Source organism: Lissotriton vulgaris, chromosome 6, assembly GCF_964263255.1.
Source record: "Lissotriton vulgaris chromosome 6, aLisVul1.2, whole genome shotgun sequence".
Classification (NCBI taxonomy): domain Eukaryota; kingdom Metazoa; phylum Chordata; class Amphibia; order Caudata; family Salamandridae; genus Lissotriton; species Lissotriton vulgaris.
In genome coordinates this window covers 760,966,110-760,991,746 of record NC_141694.1, presented here as the reverse complement: position 1 = coordinate 760,991,746, position 25,637 = coordinate 760,966,110, and the positions used below count along the sequence as shown (strand labels likewise).

General features: G+C 47.0%; 1 protein-coding gene across 2 annotated transcripts in view; it reads right to left on the bottom strand.

The window, feature by feature from the left end:
• Positions 1-25,637, bottom strand: part of LOC147707950 (G protein-coupled receptor family C group 6 member A-like) — a 341,581-nt gene that overhangs the window by 211,209 nt on the left and 104,735 nt on the right. The window contains exon 4 of one of the 2 annotated variants that reach the window (XM_086926746.1): positions 19,014-19,223. The exons of the other annotated variant lie outside the window; for it this stretch is intronic. Coding sequence (XP_086782872.1) covers positions 19,014-19,223 — 210 coding nt within the window. The remainder of the gene's footprint in view (positions 1-19,013; positions 19,224-25,637) is intronic. 2 annotated transcript variants of the gene reach the window in all.

The following is a 25,637-nucleotide window of genomic DNA, read 5'->3' as shown; positions in this document are numbered from 1 at the left end:
ATCATCGTTGAACCATGAGGCCTTCTTGCTGCCAGGTTTGCTTTGACGTTTTTTCAGTGGTGCTAAGGTGTCGGCGGTGTTGGATAACCATAGGGTGAGGTTGGCGGCGGCTTGGTTTGGGTTAGAAGAGTGGGCTGGGGTGTTTAGAAGGAGCGATGCGGAGATCTGGTCGGTGGTGATTTTGTTCCAGTTTCTTTGCAGAGTTGGTTGGAGGTGGTTGGTGGGTTTCGGCTTGTTGTAGGTGAAGTGAACGCAGCTGTGGTCAGTCTAGAGGAGATCCGTAGTGTGGCTGAAGGAGACATGATTGCTGGAGGTGAAGATGGGTTCGAGTGTGTGACCTGCGATGTGGGTGGGGGAAGTGACTAGTTGTTTAAGTCCGAGGTTGGCGAGGTTGTCTAAGAGGGTGGTGGTGTTGCGGTCGTTGATCTTTTCAAGGTGAAAGTTGAGGTCTCCCAGAAGGATGTAATCTTTGGAGGGGAGCGCGTGTGGAGTGATGAAGTCCGTGATGTCTTCACTGAATTTTGCGCGGGGTCCTGGTGGTCTGTAGAGGAGGGTGCCTCTGAGTGTGGTCTTGGGGTCGATGTGGATTTGGAAGTGAAGGTGTTCGGAGTTGGCGAGGTTGGCGTCAGAGCTGGTTGAGATGCGGATTGATTTCTTATGGACGATAGCGATTCCTCCTCCTGTGTGGCCGGTACGGTCCTTGCGAGTGATCTTATAGTCTTCAGGGATGGCAATGGTGATGTCTGGGGCGGAGGAAGCGTTCATCCATGTTTCTGTTAGGAAGGCGACGTCCGGAGAGATGGTGTCTAGTAGATTCCATAGGTCAATGGCGTGTCTGTGGACCGAGCGGGTGTTGAGAAGGATGCATTGTAGGTGGTTGGGGTCGGGAGTCTGTGGAGTGGTCGTAGCGAAGTAGTTGTAGGTGCCGCTGAATTTGCAGGAGTAGCAGGAGAAAGGTCCATGGGTGTGTCCAGGAGCGGCTTGGACGCAGTTGGGGGAGCGGCTGGGGTTAAGGGCTAGGAGGGTGGTGGCATCGTAGGTAATGCGGGAGGGCTGGGCGGCGTGAGGGGCAGGGGGTCTGGCGCTAGGCGCGGTCCAGGCGCGGACGGGCGTAGACGGGCTTACCTTTGGCGCACCTTCGGCGTGGCCGTAGCGCGTGGACGCTGCGCGTTGGGACATCTGACATTAATGGACAGTGGAGGGGGAGGAGCGTGGGAGGGTCAGCAGGGAGGCGGGATCAGAGAGGCGGGTCAGGGGAGAGCCAAACACAAAATGGAGGAATGAAAGTAAAAACAAACAGCGAAGGCACAGTGCAATGCTCGCCAGCAAGCTATCAAAGGCACCTAAAACCTGCACGAAGTGTTACACAAACACAGAAGTCTAGGCGATGAATGAATACACAGCGCTAATAAATAAGCACAATTGGATTTCCTAGGTGCTACACGATAATGATCTTCAAAGCGCAACAGTATCCAAGGCGCTGCAATGTAAATGTAAATGAGCGAGAGCTTCAAAGCGCGACTATGCACAGAGCGCGAGGCAGGTAATACTTAAAGTTTTCAGAGCGCTTCAAGAGTGAGGGCTTCACAGCGCGATTAGGCACAGAGCGCGAGGCAGGTAATACTTAAAGTTTTCAGAGCGCTTCAAGAGTGAGGGCTTCACAGCGCGATTAGGCACAGAGCGCGAGGCAGGTAATACTTAAAGTTTTCAGAGCGCTTCAAGAGTGAGGGCTTCACAGCGCGATTATGCTGCCTGAGGCTGCGATACCAGGTGCAGTCGGGAGGTCGAGGATGAAAGAGGTTTCAGCTGCGGGCAGTGTGGGCTGCAGAAAGATCGAGCAGGGAGCGTGGGGGAGCAACCGTTCCGGACGGAAACCAGGCGGTCACAGCTGGGCTGGGACTGAGGAGAGTCAGCTATTCGTGTTTGGGAGGGTCAGCAGGGAGGCGGGATCAGAGAGACGGGTCAGGGGAGAGCCAAACACAAAATGGAGGAATGAAAGTAAAAACAAACAGCGAAGGCACAGTGCAATGCTCGCCAGCAAGCTATCAAAGGCACCTAAAACCTGCACGAAGTGTTACACAAACACAGAAGTCTAGGCGATGAATGAATACACAGCGCTAATAAATAAGCACAATTGGATTTCCTAGGTGCTACACGATAATGATCTTCAAAGCGCAACAGTATCCAAGGCGCTGCAATGTAAATGTAAATGAGCGAGAGCTTCAAAGCGCGACTATGCACAGAGCGCGAGGCAGATAATACTTAAAGTTTTCAGAGCGCTTCAAGAGTGAGGGCTTCACAGCGCGATTAGGCACAGAGCGCGAGGCAGTGATGTCATCAATGATGTCATTTGAGATGTCATCAGGATGTCATAAATGATGTCATTTAACGGCATAAACGATTTAATTGGTGAGGTCGTAAGCAGGGCATGGTGGGGCGCATATTATAGTTACCTAATCTAACAATAACTAGTATATTTCTGTGGTCTTTTGAGTTCAAAACGTTAATGTTATCACTGACAAATTGACCAACTATGACTTACTTTAAGCTTTGTTTTTTTTCATTGAATGTTTAGTTTTTTTTTTAACTTAAAGTAATATTTTATTACCATATGTAAAGGGGAGGGGACCACATGATCCACCTCCCTGATCCTAATTAAGCTCATTAGGACCTACGGACCCGAGGTTCTTATGTTTTTTTGAGGGAAGTAGGGCTAATAATCCCCACTCCCCGAAACTTATTAGACCCTGGGAACCCCATCCCTGGGCCTTTTTTTAATGAAAGGGGAGGTGGACTGCAAGGCCACCTCCCCAACCTTATTAGGCCCTGGAGACAATATCCCCTAGGGCCATTTTTTTTCATTAAATGGGAGGGGGGGACATGTGCCCCAGGGACGACATACCCCATGGGCTTTTCTTTTATGAACAGGGAGGGGGCCACGCAGCCCCCTCCCCAAGTCTTGTAAGGCCCTGGGGACACCATCCCACTGGGCCCCCTTCCACTATAAAATTTAAAAGGGAGACGGTCCATGCAGGCCCCTTCCTCAAGCCTCGTTAGGCCCTAGGGCACCCCATCCCCAGGACCATTAGTAACAATAAAGATAAGAGGCGCTGTGCGCTCCCCCCTCCTCAAGCCTTGTGTTGTATCTCGAAAAATGTATAGGGAAAACGTTTGGTATGTAAGGATTCTGGTGTGTTCAGGTTCTATGACTCAGCAGTGTTCCTTTGAGAGACAGATATTTACTGGCTGGATAGGGAGCCCCAATCGAAGGCCTATCTCTTAATAAATCTTAATACCAAAACCTTGTATGTGTCTCCTGCAAGTGTATCACAAAATTTACAATGAGTATGGGAAGCAGAATACCTAGGTTATACCCTATCGGCTGCAGATGTCAAGCCGAAGAGAGATTTATTAGACACAGTAGGAAAAAAACCCACTCCCAAAGACATAGATCATCAATTCAGGTAATTTCGTAACCCTATATAATACTATGTTAGCCCAAAGGCACGGAGGCAAGATGGCTTCAGAGTGAGATTCACAATCACTCACCTCGGCACCTCACCGTGCTCACCACTGAGCGGGATCATTGATGAACCGCTGATATTGGATGAGCTGTAACCCGAATGTCAGCCACATAACAATGAAACAAAATTGAACAGACCCATTGCACAAAAGAACCCGGGAGGAAATCGAAGTAATAACAAGGGAAATGCGAGGGCTGGCAACTCTTTCCTGGGTTTGGTGGGTTCGCAGACTGTACTGAGCCCGGAGGTGTCGATGCATGACAGCCTGCCCCACGCGCTGGGAATTCATCGCTCGACTTCTGCTAACAGCTGCTGGGAGAAGGATCTGCTCGGGCTGCAGGCTGGGGTTGCCTAGCAACGGTGGAATCAAGGAAAGAAGCACACAGAGGCCATGCAGCGCGAGGAGGTCATGGCAGGACCCGCCTGAACACACTCTGTGGGTCCCGCAAAGAGAGTGACCCCAAGGCAGAGTTGGAAGCAAAGAAAGCAGACATTCGCACATTCGCAAATGGGCCAAATTGGAGAAAGGAAAAGAAAATACGGAGGCTCCTAAGAGCGTTAAAAACACTGAATTGAAAGGTATGTTGCCGGGGGACCAGGGAGAAAAAAAACAAGTGGCAATAACCAGCATGTTTCCCCCTATTGATGGCGATAAAGAAGTGGGGGCACATGGGGCACTACAAATGGACAAAATAGGGTCTAACCAGGAAGTGATAACTACAGAGAATCCCCAGAGCTCCCCCCTAGCTATCTCTTCAGAACACGTGGAGGAAGGGAGGCCATCCTGGGGGTCATGTGACGAGAATACTGTCCTTGGGACCTCAGAGGTACCGCATAGAGACCCCCAAAGTGAGGTGTATACTGAAGGGGGTATCAGGGTAAATGAGAACACCCCTACAACATGCAGAAAGCCTGAGGAAGGGGGAGCTGTGTCAGCACAACCTCATAAAGGAACTAATATTGAAGGAGCGATCCCGAAAAGGAGCCATGAGACAGGATATCTCTCCCAAGACTCCATGGAAAAATTGTATTCTCTGGAATCGGCCGAGTCAGAGACCGGGTTCTCCAGCAGTAGTGAAGGGGTGGAATGTGAAGATACCTCCACGAGTAACTACAGCCAGCAGGAGGAAAAGAGAACCCAGAAGAGAACAAAGCGGGGGTCAGGCGGGAAGAAGAACAGACACAAGAAAAACTTTGACGAAGAAGGTGAACTTGGATGGGATTACTCTGCGGCGCAACTAGTAGGCCCCAATAGTCCGAAAGAAACAGGAAAACTCTCAAAAGAACATCATCTCAGTCAGGGGGGGCCGAAAATCCATCATGAAACCCTAGAACCATCCCTGTCAATGATATTTCAATCCCTAAGGTCTTTTCAGGACGAAATTAAGATTGAGAATCGCCAGGCACGGCTTGCTTCCAAAAAACTGCAAGGCACTATGCGCAAAGTTGGGAAAACATGCACAGAAATTGCTGACAGACTGGGCATGGTGTAGAAGCATACAGAGGACCTAGAAAATACGGTGGATACACTAAAAGAACAGGCATCCTCACAAGATAGCATGCTAAAAGATGTACTGTGGAAACTAAAGGAAGCAGAAAATCGGCAACGCTGGAATTACCTGAGACTGCTCGGAATCCCCAAAAATGCTGAAGGAAAGGATGTAAGGGAATTTACCATAAATCTTCTTAAAAAACTCTCTACCGGAACTGGCACACTGGGACTGGGACAAAGAAATCCAGCGGGTGCACAGATTTCCCCTGTCAATCCCCAAACGGCGAGTGCACAAGAGTATCCACGTGTGATTCTAATATATTTTGGGAACTTCTTATTCCGGCAGGCCGTCTACGATCTGGCTAGACCTAACATGAAAAGAAAGAGGGAAAACTTTTTTTATTTTGCGAAAACAGACTTTGCACATGCTACTGTATAGAGAAGATGGAGACTCCGGCAGCTCATAACCTTTTTCCAAAAAGCCAGCGCATCTGCTTTTTTACAAAATCCAGCGAAACTGAAAATCATCCATCAAGGGCAGAACTTTTACTTTATTTCCGAAATACAAGATCAGAAATTGCTAGATGAGCTCATATCATGGGGGTATAAAACAATCGAGGCTAAATGAGGCAATTAACCCAGAGATCAAAAGGCTTGAGGCAGGAAGTGGGATAGTGAATATATGTTCCTCTCCTTTTTCTTCATCAATTTAAGTGGCAACAGAAGTGAAATATCGATGGGTAGCAAAATGTAGTATCTTTTTCAATGTACACTAGGAAGGGCTTCACTTTTCTTTAAAGATAGCTTTGTTTTTTCTTCTCCTTCTTTGGTTTTTGTATTTATGGGGTTGAGCACAAGGCGAGGTGACAGGGGGGAGGGAGGGCCACCGTGGACAACCCAGACGTTATCACACAGGCTCAGGATTGAGCCTGATTGCCCTAAGAGGAGTGGGGGAGGGGGAGGGCAGTGGAAGGGGGGTGGCCTCGTTTAGGATGGGTGGGGGAAACAGGACCAGAGGCATCTAGCAGGTATAAGACATGCAATCCGGTCAAATAAATCATGGCGCATCAAACGGCTCATAAACCAAGGGTGGAACAAATGGCATGAAGGGTTCGCACGATCAAGGAGAGGGGGGGAGAAAAAACCCAGAATGGCTAAACTAAGAAAACTATCTATCTATCGATCAATATCTGTGGTCTCAATGACCCGAAAAAAAGGCAAAGAGTAGTGGTGGAATTAAGAGCAACGGGGGCTAATATCATATGTCTCCAAGAGACACATGTGGAGGATCAAAACAACAACTTCGCGAAACCCTCAGGTGTAGGCTGATTGTAGCCACAATGCAGGCAACAAAGACAAGGGGGTGGCCATCCTCGCAATGGGAGGAGGAGTGCAATTCATCAGATCAGCAGCGGATAAGTATGGCCAATGGACAATCGCGGAATGCCAGCATAGTAATGGGAAAAAGCGAACTATATGCTCTATATACGGTAACGTCACAGACGATCCAGATGTATTGGAATTTATCACTAGAATTGGCCGTGTGATTGGTCAGTAGAGTCTGGAGTTGTAAATAATTGTGCACTACACATGGTCTGTGGGACTGCTGGCAGTCAAAGCACCCTAAAAATCCAGGATATACGTTTTTCTCCAACCCGCATGCCAGATTTGTTGGTTAGATTATGTATTTGTAACTAGTACCATGATCTCAAAATGCATAATAGATAGACTACCACGGGTCCTATCAGACCATAATCCCCTAATTATAAGTATTGATAGTGGAGGAAATCACAATGACCAGAATATTTGGACTTTCGAGAGGGCCCTGCTCCTAAATAAAGAGTACTGCCAACTTATAAATAAATGGATACCCGAGTTCTTAGAAGATAACCTGGGTAGTACTTCGATAGAAACAGTTTGGGACACCCTTAAGGCAGGAAAAAACGGAGAAACCTTATGGTTCTCGTTAAAATCTAACAAAGAAGCTAAACTAAAAATGGGGATACTGCAGAAGAAATTGGCGGAAGCAGAGGAGGGACTTATAAGGGCGGCACAAGAAGAACAGGACATCGAGGGGGCACTAAGAGTGGTGGCAGTTGCTAAAAATAACATCACTGATATTTTTACTGAAAAAGCAATGTGTAAGGCTACAATGAATAGCGAGAACCCGTATGAACTGAGCGAACAAGTGGGGCATCAATTGGTGGTCCTCACTAGATAACAAAATATGGCTAATATGATCAAAGAGATTAAAGACTCTAAAGAGATAAGAGCTGCGTTCCAAAGATATTGTCTAGAACGTTACGAAGAAACCAATAAACAACAAGATGAGATTGAGAAATATCTAGATCAGACTTTAACCCCAAAGCTCCCACAGGATGATCAAGACAGCCTATACAAAATACCTCAGTGGGAAGAAATATTACTATCAATAAATAGTTTAGCCACAGGGAAGGCATCCGGGCTAGATGGAATTCCAGCAGAGTTCTATGCTAAAATCTATAAACCATTAAAAGGGATTTTAAGTGATCTAATTGTACACGTCTTTCAGGGAGGGCATCCGCTGGGGTCATGGGCTCGGGCTACAATCGTAGTGTTCCCAAAGAAAAACAAAGATGCTACAGAACTTGGATCTTATCATCCTATCACTCTAATAAATTGCGATTCTAAAATATATGCGAAACTGCTAGCCAGCTGACTCGCGCCAATCACCCCTAAAATTGTATCAAGCCGCCAGCATGGATTCATCCCGGGAAGATCCACCACCGAACATGTGCAGAGGGTGATTACACTCTTTGACATTGCCGAGATAGCAGGAGACCCTATGGCACTCATATTATTAGACGTGGAGAAAGCCTTTGATAGGGTCTCCTGGCAATATCTATGGGCGGCAATGTCAAAGAGTGGAATAGGGAAACAGTTCATAAGTGCTATTCGTATGCTATACACAAACCCTGAAGCAGTACTAATGGTGAATGGGGCAATGTCAGGAAAAATAGAGGTGACCAGAGGGACAAGACAGGGTTGCCCTTATTCACCTTTATTATTTGCAATCTTTATCAACCCTTTTATCCACAGACTTGAAAACAATCAGGAAATCCTACCAATAAAATCCCAAAATGGCGACACAAAGACTCTAGCTTATGCGGATGACATCGCGCTGGTCACAAGCGACCCAGGTAAAACAGTAAAAGCAATGGAAGAAGAAGCCAAACACTTTGGGAAGATTTATGGATATAAGCTGAACCAGGATAAAACCCAGATAGTTATTAATAACAAAACTACATGTAGGGATGATCGGGTAGTAGCGAGTGCCACAAATCTGGGGGTTAACATAACTGCCAATCTGGATAATCTGGTAAAGGTCAACATGGACCCGCTTATAAAACAACCTGAAAAAGATCTCAATAGATTAAACAATCTGCATCTAACTATAGTGGGTAGATGCAATGCGATAAAAATGCTCTTTTTCCCCAAATTCTTGTATTTTTTTAGGACAATCTGTTTAGAGTTTACGCCACAGGTATTCAAAGAAATAGATAATATGTTCTCTCGATTCATTTGGGGAGATAGTAGACCGCGTAGGGCGCTCAGATACATCTCTCTCCAGAAAGATAGAGGCGGCCTTGCCCTGCCTAATTTTAAAGTGTATTGGAGTGCCACGAGTTTGAAATATTGTAAGGTGTTATTAAACCCAAATAGGAATAATAGGCAAGATGGAGATATACCAACACCACAAGAACGTATTCTGGCCAATGAGGCTAGTGAGTATCTATGGCGACATACATATAATTGCTACTTTAAAAGAGTACACTTCAAAATCCTGGCAGGTATTCACATAGCCTGGAATAACATGCACAAACTCCTGGGACTCGGAAGGTTTTCTTACTATACTACTCTATCCAGAAATAATAATCTCCTGGAGATTTTTAACAACACATGTATGAATAAATGGCTAAGTGCAGGGATTAACCGGTGTGGCTGCTTTTATTCTTCGACTGGGCTTAAATCATTTGAAGATCTAAGAAATGAATACACGCTAGATCGTAGAGATTTTTTAAAATTTTTGCAAGTCAGAGATTTCTTAATGAAGAAAGGGGGCGGACGATCCAAATTTCAGAGAATTCAGACCATTGAAATAATAAATAAAAATAAAACTGTTAAGATCTTTGAAATCTACAATAGCTTGGTCGCCATACTCCGTGATGTCATGAATACATTTATCGTAAAATGGCAGGACAAACTGGGGACGACAGCGGAGACAGGCCTGAGATCTTATGAGTTCTCCCAATCTCTATTAATGTTGGCTAGTTTACTATAAAACATTTTTCCAGTTATACTATACACTAAACAGGATGGCCAAATGGGGATCTGCTAAAGGCACAGTATGCCCGCGATGTACTTTATACGAGGCTGACATTGTACACATATTTGCAACATGCGATACATTCCGACCATTGATTAGGGACATCTCTAGCTTCCAATCCAAAATTTTTAATGCAAGAATTGAAGTCACAACAGTAGAAATAATGTTAGGTAGAGATGGAGATATCCGACAAAACTATATGCAGAGGTTGATATTTATATCCAGGGCAGTATTCAGAATATGTCGGGCCTCTGCGTGGCTGGACCCAAAGCCACCGGCATTCCAACAACGGCGGGCGCAACTACTGGCCGCATACAGCCTAGAGATAGCCATCTATAGAAGGAAGGAATAAGAGGAAAAGTGGCTGGAAATCTGGGATCCCCTGTGGCAGTGGATGCAAGGCCTAGAGTCTCGAGATTAGTGCCTAAATTGGTCAGATGATAGAATATAAGGAGAAAGGCTGTGATTGTATAACTGGGATATAACTTGCGCAAAATACATTTTTGATGTGCTATAATATACCTATTTGATTTTCAAATTATAATGTAATGTTTATGATGTTACAAATATACCTGACTCTATGCAAATATGAAGAAATATAATGCCTGGGGGGAAGCGGGGTGGGCGAAGGGTGCGGCTGTGTGTATATGGAAAAATGCTACAATAAAGAATATTTAAAAAAATATATATAATACTATGTTAAATTTGCTAAGATGTTTGCAGAGAAAACAGAGAATATAAAGAAACCAGAAAACAATGCAATTTTCAGTGGAAAGAAGATCAACATATTTTAAAACATAAAACATGAGAAGGTTTTGACCCCTTTCTCACATTTGTTTTTACTGTAGATGTGAGTGCTGCATGCATAGGAGCTGTATTATCTCAGGCTCACAAGAGGGGGAGATGACTGTAGCTTTTGTGTCTCGTTCTTTAACTGACTCTGAAAGGAATTACTGACCGGCATACCCACCATACACTTGTTGGGGGCTGCGAAGGGACACCAAGGCCTAGGAGGCTCCATCCCGCTCCCCACAGGCAGCAGGGGCCAGCATTGCTCCCGCCCGCAGAGAACAGCTACTAATGTTTCTCCCTCTGTGTGGGAACAATATTTGAATCTGTTTCCCTGCCCGCATCAATGCTTTGTGTTTGCTCCTGATTGGCTGAAGTTCTAGAAATGCTTCCGCCATGTGAGAGCAGACACAGGATTCCCTGCTTGCACTGATGGTGGGCTCCGTGGTACATAGCTTGTGAGCTGGCCCCATGGGATGAGTTACCCGGGGACATTAATGCTTGGGGGGGACCGCGTGGCATCCTCCACATTTTGTTAAATTTTGGCCCTGGGGTTAGGCTTCGTGGGGTCTTTAGAGGTTTGGAGAGGGGGTGGGTCATGCCGCCTCCCTCTGTATATTAACACATTTTGGCCTGGTCGCTCCACAGGGCCTCTGGAGGTTCGGGGAGAGCGGCCCCTCAGCCCTCCTTACCACACATTTGCCACCTGGGGTGGGCTCCTTGGGACCTTTGGAGGCTTAGGGAGGGGAGCCATGCACCCACCCTCCCTATATAAACAAAGTTTGGCCCTGGGGTGGGCTCCATGGGCCGTTGCCCCCCTCAACTTTATGAATACTGCCCCAGAGGTTGGCTCCCTGGGGTATTAACACAGTAAATGTGGCCCGGACAACAGCTGATTTTTTTTGCAATTGCTGCCCCCAGGGCAGTCCCTCTGGGTCCCCCCCATGGGGCCTAAGGGGTCAGGGTTATCTCTATCCTGCCTCCATATTTTTTTTTAACATGTTCAGGGCAGGGGACTGTCCCTAATTTTTTCATGTTGCTGGCAGCTAATCAGGGGGCTCTCTTTCGTGGGAGTCTGACTCCCTCAAGAGTGACATGGCCAAAGGGAAATAACTACCTAGTGGTGCCCGCCACTAAGTAATATATGTACAGTGAAAAAAACAAAGGTAAAAGTAATGTTATAGTTCATTGAAAATGTATGTTAAAACATGCGGTTTTAAACATACAAAGCCACTGCAATTAAATTATTAAATTATAGTTATCTCAAGTAAGTATTACTTGTGCCCTAAGGTAACTATAACTCGCACCCCTGGCATGCACAGTTTATTCATCAATAATTTAATTGCAACTGTTGCAGTGATATATTATCAATGATGTCATAGAAGATGTGATGAATGATGTAATATGTGGAGTAATTAGCAGTGCATGATGAGGGCATGACTTTATTCTAATTTTCCTCTGTCAACAAGTTGTTCGTTGCAGATATTTACTGAAAGAAAACTATGGTTATAGACATGTTAAGTTATGATTAGCTTTGTTATTTAAAAAAAACTCTGAATTTTACAGAAAGAAACAGTTTCAAGGCCACTGAAGGTAACAAATGAAAGTTGGAAAATCCCTGAAACTCACAAATTATGGAGAAAACCACTATTCATAACTGCACAACAGACAAAGGAGAATTAACTTGCACACCAAATGCAAAGCTAATTAAAATATTTTTTCAGTGAATTTCTGAGTTTTCTTCAACCTTTTTTTAGATGTTGTAGCCAGAGCTAACAATAACTTCAATTTGGCATGTGTTTATTCTCAATTTTCTTTAATCTTACACTAAATCTAATGTTTTTCATCTCACTGCAGCTTGCCAACTCCTACTGCGCACAACATGCCCTTCGCCCACCCTGCTGTAGGGAGCCATCCCTTCTGAAGTGATCAACACCAGCTACACAGGTCCGGCACCCAACCCAAAGTGGATTGCCAACCCTGCTGCGCATGGCCTTTACCTGTGCGCAGCGGAAATTAGCACAAAGGCCTTTACTGTGGCAAAGAACTTTACCCAACACATTGTGAGTGGCTGGATAGTTTTGACAAGGTTTTTTTTGTGGCTTAAATTATTTAGGGTTTCCAGCCCCTATTGTATAGTTTGTGGACCCACAGCATGCTTCTTGGCCATCAATTGAGAACCTGGGCCAAGCTTTATGAGCCTTACATGATCCTCCCGGGGGTCTGCAGACCTGGTTTTGAATTTGCGTGGAACCGAATAATGGAGCTTTTGAGTGGTTTGGGGTCCCTGCTTATGAAGCATACCCAGGGTCCCTAACCAGGAATCCCTGATCACGGGTACGGAACAGGGGGTGGCAAACTTATTTTTGGGTCTATGAACATTGTGGCAAAATTGACATTTTTTTCAAATGTATTCAATGGAAGGGACTCTTAGGGGTCCCCTCATATGGGCATGAGAATGAGGGTGTACACACTCTCTCCCCTTGCCTGCCCTTTCATGTTTTTTGCCAGGGCACAGGGACGAAGTTCCCTTAATCTGTACTGCTGGCAGCAAGATTTTTGTTTGACCATCGACTAGCCATCTTGGGAGCTCAAGGTCTAGTCTTCTTCAGATAGTTAGTGATCTTATGCAAAATGAAAATATAGCTACCCAAAGCCTAGTGGCACAAATAAGCACATCTACCTATTGATGGTGGTGCCGCAATCTGTCCTAGACTGTTTGCTTTCCAAACAAACATGTTTCAGAAAATACAAAACGAAAGGCAAATTAAATAATGTATACCCTATTCTGAACCAGAAGATGTCTGAAGCTTGAAAGGGGTGTTCTTAATTAGTGACATATGCATGGAAAATAATTCAGACAATTAGGAAGTAAGGATACAGTGCAACTCTCTCACAAAGGCAAGCAATTAGGGGGTACATGCATCAAGCCTTTTTCCGTTCACAAACTGGCCCATTTGCGGATGGAAAAAGGCCTTTTCCAATGCATGTAGGTGTTGTCATTCTCAATTTAGGTTATCACAATTTTTTGCTATTACCTAAACTGCGAATGCATTTAGGGAATTGCAATTTGCAATTCCCTAAAGCTTATGAATGTAGCCTTTCCTAAATGCGACCTGTGCATTTAGGAAACACTAATTACCATCAACTTCAAGTTGATGGTAATATGTGCAAAGCCAGGCCTCCCCTGTACACATTAAAGTGTGGCCTTTGATTCAGAGAGAGGTCACAAGGAAGGGGCCGGGGACATCTTAGGAAGATGATGGGGCTGAGAAGAGAATCATGAAGCTGGGACCTGGGCTAACCTTTTAATGCACATATCACGGTGGCTGAAACACTGGTGTGAACTCTAGTCACTCCCCTGGCCTTTGTTGTGAGGCTATAAGTTTTGGAGTTGCTCCTGCTGTGACAGACTGCTTTCAAGAGAAAGAGAGGGCAGAGGAATGGTTCTTCAAAAGAAGCAAACACCCAATGTAAGCTTCAAATACTCAAACTCCAAACCACTTTAGGTGTCTGAAAATGGACATGGAGTCTGTGTAAGGAGGGGAAGCTCTGCAGGACTTCTGCCTGTGAGTAGGACTGTGGCCCAAGGTCTGGGTTAGAGGCGGCAGACCCGGAAGCTGAGATCGGCCATGGACCAGGGTTCAATTCCCCGCCTCGGCGGGTCTTGGGCTCAAAAATTCCACGGACTCGATAATTCTCGCTCCGGTGCCTTCTCAACTCACGGGTTCACACTCTGCAACTCTGGGCAATAGCTTGCTTAATCTCCACAACGGCCCCTCGCGGCAGGATGCCTGGCTTTCACCTTGTGGATACCCTGCCGGGGTTCTCACAGGGGAATACCAGGACGGGTTCCCTAAGCAAGCGCCGGGAAACCCTTTGTGGGTAGCTGTGCGCTATATAAGCTCAAATACATTTACATTTACATTTACATTGCCCAGGGACTCCAATACCACTTGCCCTAGCTCCTGGAGCACTATAGCCTGCCTGCTTGCAGAGGCCACTGTGGCCTGTAAGGAAGAGGAGAGCATTGGAGGGATTGAGATTCAGTGAGGATTTCTGTTGAGTGGACTCCCATTGTGAGGTGTTAGGAAATGGCTGCCGCACCTATTTGATCATTGCCTGTGTGCAGGACAAAATCGGTGACTCTTGTATGCCAGGGGAGGGGGTGATGTAACGTGAGCCATGGTGAACACTGTGCCAATCCAGCTGTCATATGAGAGACCAAAAGACTTACCTACAACCAAGAGCTGTGGGGGACCTCTTTTTGCTCCAGGAGCATGACTGCATGTGAGGAGATCAGGGAGCGGTGATTGCAGCATGCTTGGGCTGCATGCAGTGAACTTACCTAGATCACTCACAGCCACTCTGACACCTGCCGTGGAGGCGCGCTCAGGAACTAAGTTTAGAGACACTTTAGAAAGCTGGTATTTTCTTGGCCGAACCATTTGTGCCTTCTCCCTATATCCTGGATCACATGACTGTGACTGGTTCTGCTGTTGGGGTTTGTGTATTACTTCCAGACCATAAAACAAAGGGGGTTCAGGTGTGAACAGGTTAAGCCATTTTCGCAGGATGACTGTGGAGGGTTTGTACCCAGCCCCACTTACACCTCAAACGGCTTTGCCGGCTGCACACAATGGAACCTGAAATCAGACCTGCCCTGCCTTTTGTCAGCCCAGACATTTTGGAGCCATGACTCGGGAAGGGGAAGAACTTTCCAGAAGCAGTGGTGGTGGCAACTCAGGGAATTCCCGACACAACCTCCAGAGCCACTTATCAGAACACTCCTGGATCTGTGGAAGTTGTAGAAGAATAACTGTCCTGCTGCCGGAGAACTTTCATGCTGTGAGAAAAACTACTTTGCAGTCTGAGAAGAAAGACTGTCCCTCCTTGCCTTCATCCCCAGCTAACCAGCGCAATTACAAGTGTCAGTTGCCTGGCCTCCTGGGTGAGTTACAGGGATACAACGAGCTTTGGAGGCCTCTCTGTAACTGCCCAACTGACCTGCTTCAACTGCTCCTGCTTGGAGCTGCAGCTGGACCTGTCTGAGTCCTGCTGGCTTCTGCTGGAGGGAGCCCTTGATCCCCAAGACGTGCCTACCCAGGTGCTGGAACATTAGCTAGCATCACAGTGTACCTCTCCTAAAGTAAAAGTGAAAATCCTGAAGTTTGGGCTCCACATTACCACAAACGGGCCTGTTTGCGCCAAGACATTGCTGTCTGCGATGACCGCCAACGTGAGACCTATGAGGCCTGCTCTTTGTACCACCAATAACCGCCAGCATCGAGAGACCTGCACTTCGTGCTACAGTAACGACTGCCTGCTACAACCCCAATGTCAACCTACAGCAACAACTGTCTGCAACGCCCGATTGGCTCTTTGTGCTACAGCCCTGACCGCCCACAACGTTCAGCTAGCTCTTTGTGGCATCCCCAGAGCAAACAGAATTCTTCACACCGGACTCAGAGTTAATGTTTCAGTGTGACTAACTTGGTAACTTTATCTGACCTACACTTCATTGCTGTCAGCCTTAACTAGTGACTTACCCCTAAACTAGGGCACCAGATGACCGCGAGTGGCGCTTTGTGCTTTTTAGAGCTATTTTCACTTTAGACTTTAATATTGAATATCTCTGGCTCTACTGATTGGATTTTTGTCATTCTAATAGAATTGTATTTATTATAATTCACTCTATTTTTTGTATTGGTTGAGATTTTTCTGTGTAGTGTTTTTACTTTTTTGTCTGCTGCATAAATACTTTACGCATTGCCACTAAGTTAAGCCTCACTGCTTTTGTGCCACGCTACCAGCAGGCTCATTACAAGTCAATGTAGTGGTATTTGCCGTTCAGTCTGACCAGAAGTGAGGCTTCCATCTGCCTGAACCAAAAAAAGAGGGCTAAATTTACAAAAAAATGGCACAGCGCTGCAACTAATTTAGCTGTGCCATGCTGCATTATTTAAAAAATTAAGGAATGTGCCGTATTTACAAGAATACAGTGCACCCCAGTGTTTTCCCTTGTGCTAGCATTAAAAAAAGCTGCCATCACCAACACAGGCACCTTGCACCATGGTGCAAGGGTGCCTGTGTTGCAGGGATGATTGTTTATGTGGAGGAAGAGATACCTCACTGCACATAAACAATCTGTAAAGGCGACACAGATAGAAAGAGCAACAAGGAGGAGAAATATAAGTATTTCTCCTTGTTGCTCCAGTCTAAAGCCTGCTATTCAGTGGGTTCGTTTTTGGCGCTGCCTTAGATTCACACATCCTTGTAAATCTGGGGCAGCATCACAAAGCAATGGGTGTTCAAGTGGAACACCCACATGAACAACCATTAAATGCTCCTTTCACGTAGATACCTGCATGAAAGGGTACGATATTTCAAAGAGGCGTTAAGCTATGAAAAGTGGCTTAACACCACTTTATAAATATGGGGCAGGGCATTGCGCCACCAGAGCATCCTAAAAGTGATGCTCTGGTGGAGAAATTCCCTTGGAAATATGCCCCCCAAATTTCTTATGGTTGATGTTTTGTGGATTAAAGTGGAATTCCAGAGCACCGAATGACTCACATGATCAGCCTTAAAGTCTTGGAATCCACTGGGTAACTGTATAAAAGGTATTTCCAAATCATCAGCAAATGTCAATGGAGATAAGGTTGTATTTATTTATTTTATTTTATTGGACCATAAGACCTTACTACCATATTAATGTAACAAAGATAAAGGTAAAAGTAAACCATAATATGGTGCCCTGTGCTAGGCTCGTAATAACAGGTGAGGGTAAAATGCTTAGTAAAGCCGATGTTTTTAAATGCACGAATCCACTCCATGCTAAAATCATACTTGTACTTACAACACAGTAAGGGCCATATTATCAAGAAAGTGAGATTCATTATTGCCTCTTTTATAGGCAGGAAACTGCTGCTAAAGCGGCCATAAGGGGTGCATAATAAGCCCTTGTGAATTCCCATTGAAGCCCAGGTTCTGGTGTGAATCTGGGCTTCTATGGAATTCACAAGAGCATATTATCAAGCCCATTATCGCCGCTTTAGCTGCAGTTTCCTGCCAATAAAAGCGCCGATAATGTATCGCCCTTTCTTGATAATATGGCCCTAAATACATTAATTCATTCATAATGAATTATATTTTGTTTATTTGAAGCCTTCCCATACATCTTACCATCGTTTCCAAAGCACCCACACCTGTGTAATTCATTTGTGAGTTTAGTTGTGTGAAGAAGTTTGAGAAATGCATTACAAATGTTTATAAATACCACAAAGGAATGGCTGTACGGTCGCTCACCTCTGGCCAGATTTACAAGAACTGATGCATCTCTGCATATTAGCAGTGGTGGTTTAGTTCGAGTGCGTCACGCAAAAAAACCTTTGCACCACCATGGATTTGTCACATTAACATGTGACGCACTGTGGTGCAAGGAATGACAGATGCGTGTCACATCTGTTGGTGTACTGGAAATGCATTGCTGGAGTCGTGTCCCAAGCCCAAAGCAACTCCAGCAATGCTCAGGAATGCCTATACCAAATGTGCTGCCTCACTCCTTATGCCTGCTTCAAGAAGCCGTAAGGTTTTGATGCAGTGGCGTCGTAGAAGTGACTCAGTGAAACCTTGTAGGTTTCACTGTGATACTTTTGCTAGGCTTTCTTGTGTCGGAACTTCCACCCTGCATACATTATACCAGACGCAGGTATAATGTGACGCAGGGCTTTGCAATGTGATGCATCTCCGTAGATGCATCACGTTGTAAATGTGTCACAACGTGGCAAATTGTTTATGCTGCCGCTCTGTCACAAAAGTGACGCAACGGCAGCATAAAAGTGTCGCAAAGGGCTTGTAAATCTGCCCCCTAGTTTGCATTGCATGTGCCTGGCTACTCCTTTGTCACTGTGTAGGTGTCGCTTCTAACACAGACATGTAACATGTTTTGCTTAACATCCCACACACTTGGATAACTCCTGCAGATATTTATTTTTTAATTTCTGTCTTTCTGCTGACTAGTACATTATGCATGTGTAATTCCTGACGTTTTTGTGGAATAGTTAGAATTGAAAACAGCTTAGTGAATCAGACACCGAAGGCCTAATTAACAAAGAAAATATTTTTTCTGATTTATCCTTGTATGTAGGCCTGGCTCCCTTCACCAAAGTAGAGCTCAACCGTCACTTCCAACTGCCATTACGGTCACTGGAACACACCACCTTCCAACATTCCATTCACTTTGCAGGCAGACACAACCAATAAATACATTAATGGTACAGTCTAATGCATGGTCTGGTGGGTCATCTCATCTCACTGTGTTAAATGTCCTTAACTTCAATTTTCGAATCAACGTGGGAAGTAAGCAAAGTTATGGCCAGGAAAATAGACTTCCAATAAATTCCATACGCAGAAGACTATGCTACAAGACAGTCATAAATTATGCCTGATTGGGAAGGAAAGTTTAGTAAGTATTCCCAACTGGGTTAAAAACAGGCTAAAATGTAATTTACAAGTTAATACCGTGGGCCTGATGTAGAAAAATCTGTTCCTGCATAATTAGATATATAACGTTGAGCTCTCCTACTGCTAAGAGCAGCTTAACTTGCCTAATTATTTTAATGTTGGCCATATTCTTTAATGACAGTTCAGTACTTGAAGCAGGCAGCGACACAGCTTGAAGATTTGAGAGGACAAAGGTGATGCTAAAAGAATATTTAACATAGACCTCTAATAAAAAAACCAAAAAGAACTGGAATGAATACATATTTCACACTCATTTTACAGAAAAGCAGAGCCACGGTATCCTTGGACAAGTTTATATTATTGTAAGGTTATTTACCGTGTTATTTAGTGTATTCCAATCAATGTGGGAGTCTGCGACTTCTAAACGCCCTTCCAGCCAATATTTTCCAACAACCACATTTTTCAGAGTGTCCTGATCATACTGCCAGTTGACCAAATCATATCCATTGATGGAATCTCCAGTTTTTGTGAAGTAAAACGGCTTGCCATTTTGAGAAAAATATACCCTTTTTATCTCTCGGAGCAACTGTGAAATAAGAAGCAGTTTTTTTTTAAAAGAAATCATTCGATTATCGGACACAAATATTCATAATCTCTAACTTCATTGTTTCATGTAACTATGACGAGTACATGCTAAAACGAGCCCATTTTTTGTTATGTTATGTTTGTGTCAAGTATCTTCAACAATGAGTGAGCCCCGGCCTATATTTTTGCCAGGCACTTCTCTAGCTTTTACTTTGTAAATTCTCTGGGAGAGAAAATATATTATTTGTCATTCACCTAGTGGAGATACTCTTTTTAGCAACTTCATCAAGAATCAATAAGAAAGCCTTAATTCTTTAGCATTTATTTTTATAAACTAACTAGCAGCCCGTCCCAACCTTGTCCGGGAACAATCAGGCTTCCCCGACCCCCGCCTGCCCCGACATTGGCCATCAGCCCGGGCCTCCGGCTGCCCCGACCCCCGCCTGCCCTGGCATTGTCCTCCGGAGGCTTACCTCACACAATTATGCCAGAGGCCCAGTGTTGTAGTGGTGGCCAGGAGCAGCGCCTGAGGCACTGGGGAGCTTTCTGGGTAAGTGGAGCTCTGGTGCTCTGTTTGCAGGGTGGCAAGGATGAGCAGAGGTTGCAGGGATAAGAGTAGGAGTTCACAGAGTATGGAGCGGCAGGCGGGAGTCGGGAGCTTGAGCACAATTATGCCAGAGGGTCCCCCGCCTGTCCTGACCCCCGCCTGCCCTGATATTGTCCCCTGGAGCCTTTTTGTTGTAACTCCCCGTCCCCCGCCTGCCCCAACCCCCGCCTTGTCCCCCGGAGCCTTACCTCAGCCGCCGCTCCTCAGTTCAGTGCTCCCCGCCGCTCCGCTGCTGCTCACTGCCTGTGTGCCGCTCATCAGTGCTCCTCCCCCGCGCCATGCCCGCCCCTCAGCCGCTGCTCCTCAGTTCAGTGCTCCTCGCTGCTCCGCCGGTCTGCTGCTGCTCACCGCCTGTGTGCCGCTCGTCAGTGCTCCTCCACCGCGCCATGTCCGCCGCTCAGCCGCCGCTCCTCAGTTCAGTGCTCCTCGCCGCTACGCTGGTCTGCTGCTGCTCACCGCCTGTGTGGCGCTCGTCAGTGCTCCTCCCCCGCACCATGTCCGCCGCTCCTCCTCGCGTCAGCACGCAGGTCGCGGCCGGCGCTACTTCGAGGGGACTACTTTTTTTTAAATGTAGATTTTTTAATTATAACTTATTTTTTTAATTTGTATAGCCTATGTCCATCTGCACACCCTGAGGATTCCAACGATGTATCGGGTGTGTGGATTGGCGCTGTGGTTCCCGAGTTTACCCGCCTCAAAGCCTCAAAGTTCTTCCTTTATCATAGTAGTATAGATTTTGTACCAGGAGCATGGGGTCCTTTGGGCCGGACTGGCCATATATCTCATGGGCATCTCCTGGGTGGGCTGGAGTATTTGGAGGCAGGTTTTAAAGCATCACGACTGCTGCTGGTGCCTCTTTCACTAAAATGCAGCAAGCACAGTGGGTAAGGCATCAACAAAGAGATAAAGAGGACCAGAGTTGTGAAAGAGGTATAGAGTTGAAAGAAAAAGAGCAGAAAGAAAGAGAGCGAGGGAGAGGATGGAGGGAGATTCGAAAGAGAGGGGGAAGAGAGAGAAAAAAGAAAGAGAAAGAAAAAATGGATGGACAGAGGGTAAGGAAGAAGCAGTGCACAAGTCGAAGGTACACGTGGGTAGATGGCGTCTATCCTCTCCTTTCATAGGGTGGATACCGTCTACCTCACAAATACAGTAAACCTGTACCAGTATAATTTGCAGACGGGTGGCGTAACAAAACTTGAGGGGGACTCTCTGCAAAGTATACAGAGGGGCCCCCCTCTAGACTCACTCAGGAGCTCTAAGACCAGGGTACTGTGCTGAGAGGACCGCCTGGAGCTCGGGCCACCTGCACTGCGGTGGCTGCGGGGGCCTTTGTTACACCACTGTTTCAGACACAGGGACATGTTCAGCAGCACATGCATATTGCCTACTTTTCTTCTTAACAGCAAAGTGGAAGTTAAGGGGCTATCAGGCCACCTGTTGTTGATGTATTCTGTCTATGAGCTATCTGGATCCTCACACCTAAACGGAATGAATGGGAATCAAAGGCTCACAGCTTATCACTTCACTCATACTCAAAAGAGGCATGCTTTTGACTTTTTACATTCCTTGTATAGAAGAGATTTACATGCACTGTACGAATGTCAGATGTGTGGGTCTGAGCCAATATTTACTCAAATAACAATTTAACAATTTAAATACAATCAATCAATCAATCAAGTGTTTGTTAAGTGCTACTACTCACCCGTGAGAGTCTCAAGGCGCTGGGGGAAGGGGGTTTTGCAGGTTCCAGTCCATCAAGGAGGGGATCAATCAATCAATCAATCAATCTATTTGTAGAGCGCGCTATTTACCCGTGAGGGTCTCAAGAAGCTGAGGGGGGGGGGAGGTGGAAGCTTCGCTACTGTTCGAAGAGCTAGGTCTTGAGGAGTCTTCTGAAGGCGAGTAGGTCTTCGGTCTGCCATAGGTGGGTAGGAAGGGTGTTCCAGGCCTTAGCGGTGAGGTAGGAGAAGGATCTGCCACCTAAGGTTGTTTGTTGGATGCCGGGGATGGCGGCGAGGGCGAGGCTGGCAGAGAGGAGATGGCGGCGAGGGGTGTGGAAGCTGAGTCTGCTGTTCAGGTAGGCTGGTTCAGCGTTTTGGAGTGCTTTCTGTGCGTAGGTGAGGAGTTTGAAGGTGATCCTCTTGTCGACGGGGAGCCAGTGTAGGTTTCTCAGGTGGGGGGTGATGTGGCTGCGGCGGGGGACGTTGATGATCAGTCGGGCGGATGCATTTTGGATGCGCTGTAGTCGTCGTAGGTGTTTGGCTGGGATTCCGGCGTAGAGTGCGTTGCCATAGTCCAGACTGCTGCTGACAAGGGCCTGTGTAACTGTTCTTTTTGTTTCGGTCGGGATCCACTTGTAGATCCTGCGGAGCATGCAGAGGGTGTTGTAGCAGGAGGAGGAGATGGCGTTGACCTGTTTGGACATGGAGAGGGAGGAGTCGAGGATGAATCCAAGGTTGCGTGCATCGTCGGTGGGTGTCGGTGCTGTCCCCAGAGTGGCTGGCCAGCAGGAATCGTCCCAGGCTGAGGGGTTGGGTCCGAGGATGAGGACCTCCGTCTTGTCCGAGTTCAGTTTCAGAGGCTGCTCCTCATCCAGTCAGCGATGTCCTTCATTCTGTCGTGGATGTTGGTTTTGGCGGTGCATGGGTCCATGGTGAGGGAGAGGATGAGCTGAGTGTCGTCAGCGTAGGAGATGATGTTGAGGTTGTGGTGGCGGGCCACTTGTGCGAGGGGGTCCATGTAGATGTTGAACAGCGTCGGGCTGAGGGAGGAGCCCTGGGGGACGCCACAGATGATGTCGGTGGCTTTGGATCGGAAAGGTGGGAGGCGGACGCTCTGGGATCTGTCGGAGAGGAAGGATGTGGTCCAGTCGAGGGCCTTCTCTTGCATACCGGCTTCTTGGAGGCGTGTGTTTAGAGTGCGATGGCAGATGTGTTGAAGGCGGCCGAGAGGTCCAGGAGGATGAGGGCAGATGTTTTACCGTTGTCTAATTGGCGCCTGATGTCGTCTGTGCTGTGTTTTCGTCTGAAACCGGATTGGGACAGGTCCAGGATGTTGTTGTTTTCAAGGTGGCGGGTCAGTTGCATGTTGATGATTTTCTCGATGACCTTCGCCGGGAACGGGAGCAGGGAGATGGGCCGGAAGTTCTTGAGGTCCTTGGGGTCCGACTTGGGCTTTTTGAGGAGGGCGTTGATTTCGGCGTGCTTCCAGATTTCCGGGAATGTCGCTGTTTTGAAGGAGATGTTGATGATCTTCCGTAGTTGAGTTGCGATGGCTGCGTCTGTCTCATTAAATATGTGGTGTGAGCATGGGTCTGTCGGTGATCCTGAGTGGATGGAGTTCATGACCTTGCGTGTCTCGACGTCGCTGAGGTTGGACCAGGAGGTCAGGCGGTTGGTGCTGTTGGTGTTCGGGAGAGGGGTGGAGTCTGGCGTGGTTGGGTCGGTCGTGGTGTTGAAGCTTTCGTTGAAGAGCCAGGTTTTGAGGTTTCCTGTGAAGATGGGGAGAGATGTTGTCTGTCTGAGGTGGAGGGGGAGGGCGTTCTGGCCACAAGGAAGGAGACGGAGCGGCCACATAATCTGGTCTTTCTGGTGCAGGGGACCAGGGCGTAGGAGAGCTGGGCGGATCGTAGGGTCCTTTGGGGAGTGTGGAATTTGAATTGGCTGTTCAGGTATGCTGATCCTGTGTTCTGGAGGGCCTTGTGATCGTGGGTGAGCATCTCGAAGGTGACTCTAGCTTCGATGGGGAGCCAGTGGCGTGTGCGCAGATGCTGGGAGATGTGGCAGTGTCTTTTCAGATTGATGACCAGTCTTGCAGTGGCATTCCCGATGTTCTGTAGCTTGCGTGTGAGGTTTTTGTTTATTCCGGCATGGAGTGCATTGCTGTAGTCGAGTCTGCTGGTGATCAGGGCGTGGGTGACGTTTTTTATGTGTTGGAGGGAAATCCATTTGAAGGTCTTGCATAGGAGGCAGAGGGTGTGTTAAGCAGGAAGATTAGACGGCGTTGATATGGCGGTCCATTTTGAGTTCGGAGTCCAGGATGATTACAGGTTGCGTGCGTGGTCCGTGGGGGTGGGGCAGACTTCCGAGGGCGGGGGTCCACCAGGTGTCGTTCCAGGCGTAGGGGTGTGGGCCTACGATGAGTACTTCTGTTTTGTTGGTGTTTAGTTGAAAGCAACTGTTTTTCATCCATTTGGCGACGGCTGCCATGCCTTCTTGAAAATTGTGTCTGGCGGTTTTGGGTTCGTTGGATAGGGAGAGAATGAGTTGGGTGTCACCTGCGAATGACACAATGTTGTGTCCTTAGGTTCCTGACGATGGGGCGGGCGGAGCCATGTAGACGTTGAAGAGGGTACTGCTGAGTGATAATCCATGGTGGACTCCGCAGGTGGTTGGTGTAGGGCCCGAGAGGAAACGGAGGAGTCTGATTCACTGCGTTCTGCCGGAGAGGAAGGAGCGGATCCGGTTGATGGCCTTGTCTTGAATCCCTACGTCATGGAGTCTGTGTATTAGGGTGAGGTGAGAGACTGTGTTGAACGCCGCTGAGAGGTTGAGGAGGATGAGGGCTGCTGTTTCTCCTTTGTCCAGTAGGGTGTGGATGCTGTCTGTTGCGGCGAGGAGGGCGGTTTCCTTTTATAGAGCTGTAGCGGTGGTTATCCCATTGCAGGATATTAGACCTCTTTACATTACACTTACACATTATACATTGACAATAAATGATATGTGTTTAAATCAATGTACAGGATGTGCTACATAAGACAGTAATGGTTAAAGACGTAGGAGCCACATGTCCTTCATAGCTCTCTGTGCTGTATTAGAAGGATTACAATTTATGAACTGCAAGTAACAAAAGGGGGGAAACAGTTTGAATAACTTGGGAAGAGCCACAGGTGTTCCCACACCTCAAGAGCTACCATGCATGCCTTAACCATGCATATGCCTTGGCAGTCCGAGGTCTAGCAGCTGCTGTGCAGAAGCAGGAATGATCGGGAGGACATGGTGTGTTGAGTCGGACTGGTGCCGTGTTTTGGGGTAGAGCATAGTTTTTAAGGGTTGGGGTAGTTTCCAGGGCTGGGGTCGGGTTGTTTTCAGGGCTGGGGGTTGGGAAGCTTTTAGGTTTTGGTGAGGGTGTTGGTTTTCAAGAGGGAGGGGGGAAGTTTTAGGTGTCAGGGCTGGGGTTTGGGGGGCTTTTTTAAGGGCGAGGGCAGGGATTGGGATACTTTTAGGGTTGGGTGTAGGGTAGTTTTTAGGGATTAGGGGAGGGTGGGTAGATTTTAAAGCTTGGGGGCAGGGACGTTTCTAGGGTTCGGGGTAGGAGGTTGGTTTCCAGAACGGAGGGGCTCGTTTTAGATCTTAGGGCAGGGCAGGGGTCATGGGTAAGACTTACCTGATGAGTCTTACCATGCATATGGAGAAGTGTGGCTCAGGGGTTAGAGGTGGCAGACCCGGAAGCTGAGATCGGCCCTGGACCAGGGTTCAATTCCCCGCCTCAGCGGGTCTTGGGCTAAAAAAAAAAAAAAAATTCCACGGACTCGATAATTCTCTCTCCGGTGCCTTCTCGACTCACGGGTTCACACTCTGCGACTCTGGGCAATAGCTTGCTTAATCTCCACAACGGCCCCTCGCGGCGGGATGCCTGGCTTTCACCTTGTGGATACCCTGCCGGGGTTATCTCACAGGGGAATACCTGGACGGGTTCCCTAAGCAAGCGCCGGGAAACCCACTGCGGGTAGCTGTGCGCTATATAAGCTCAAATACATTTACATTTACATACATTTCCCATACATGCCTTAACAATGCATATGTCCCT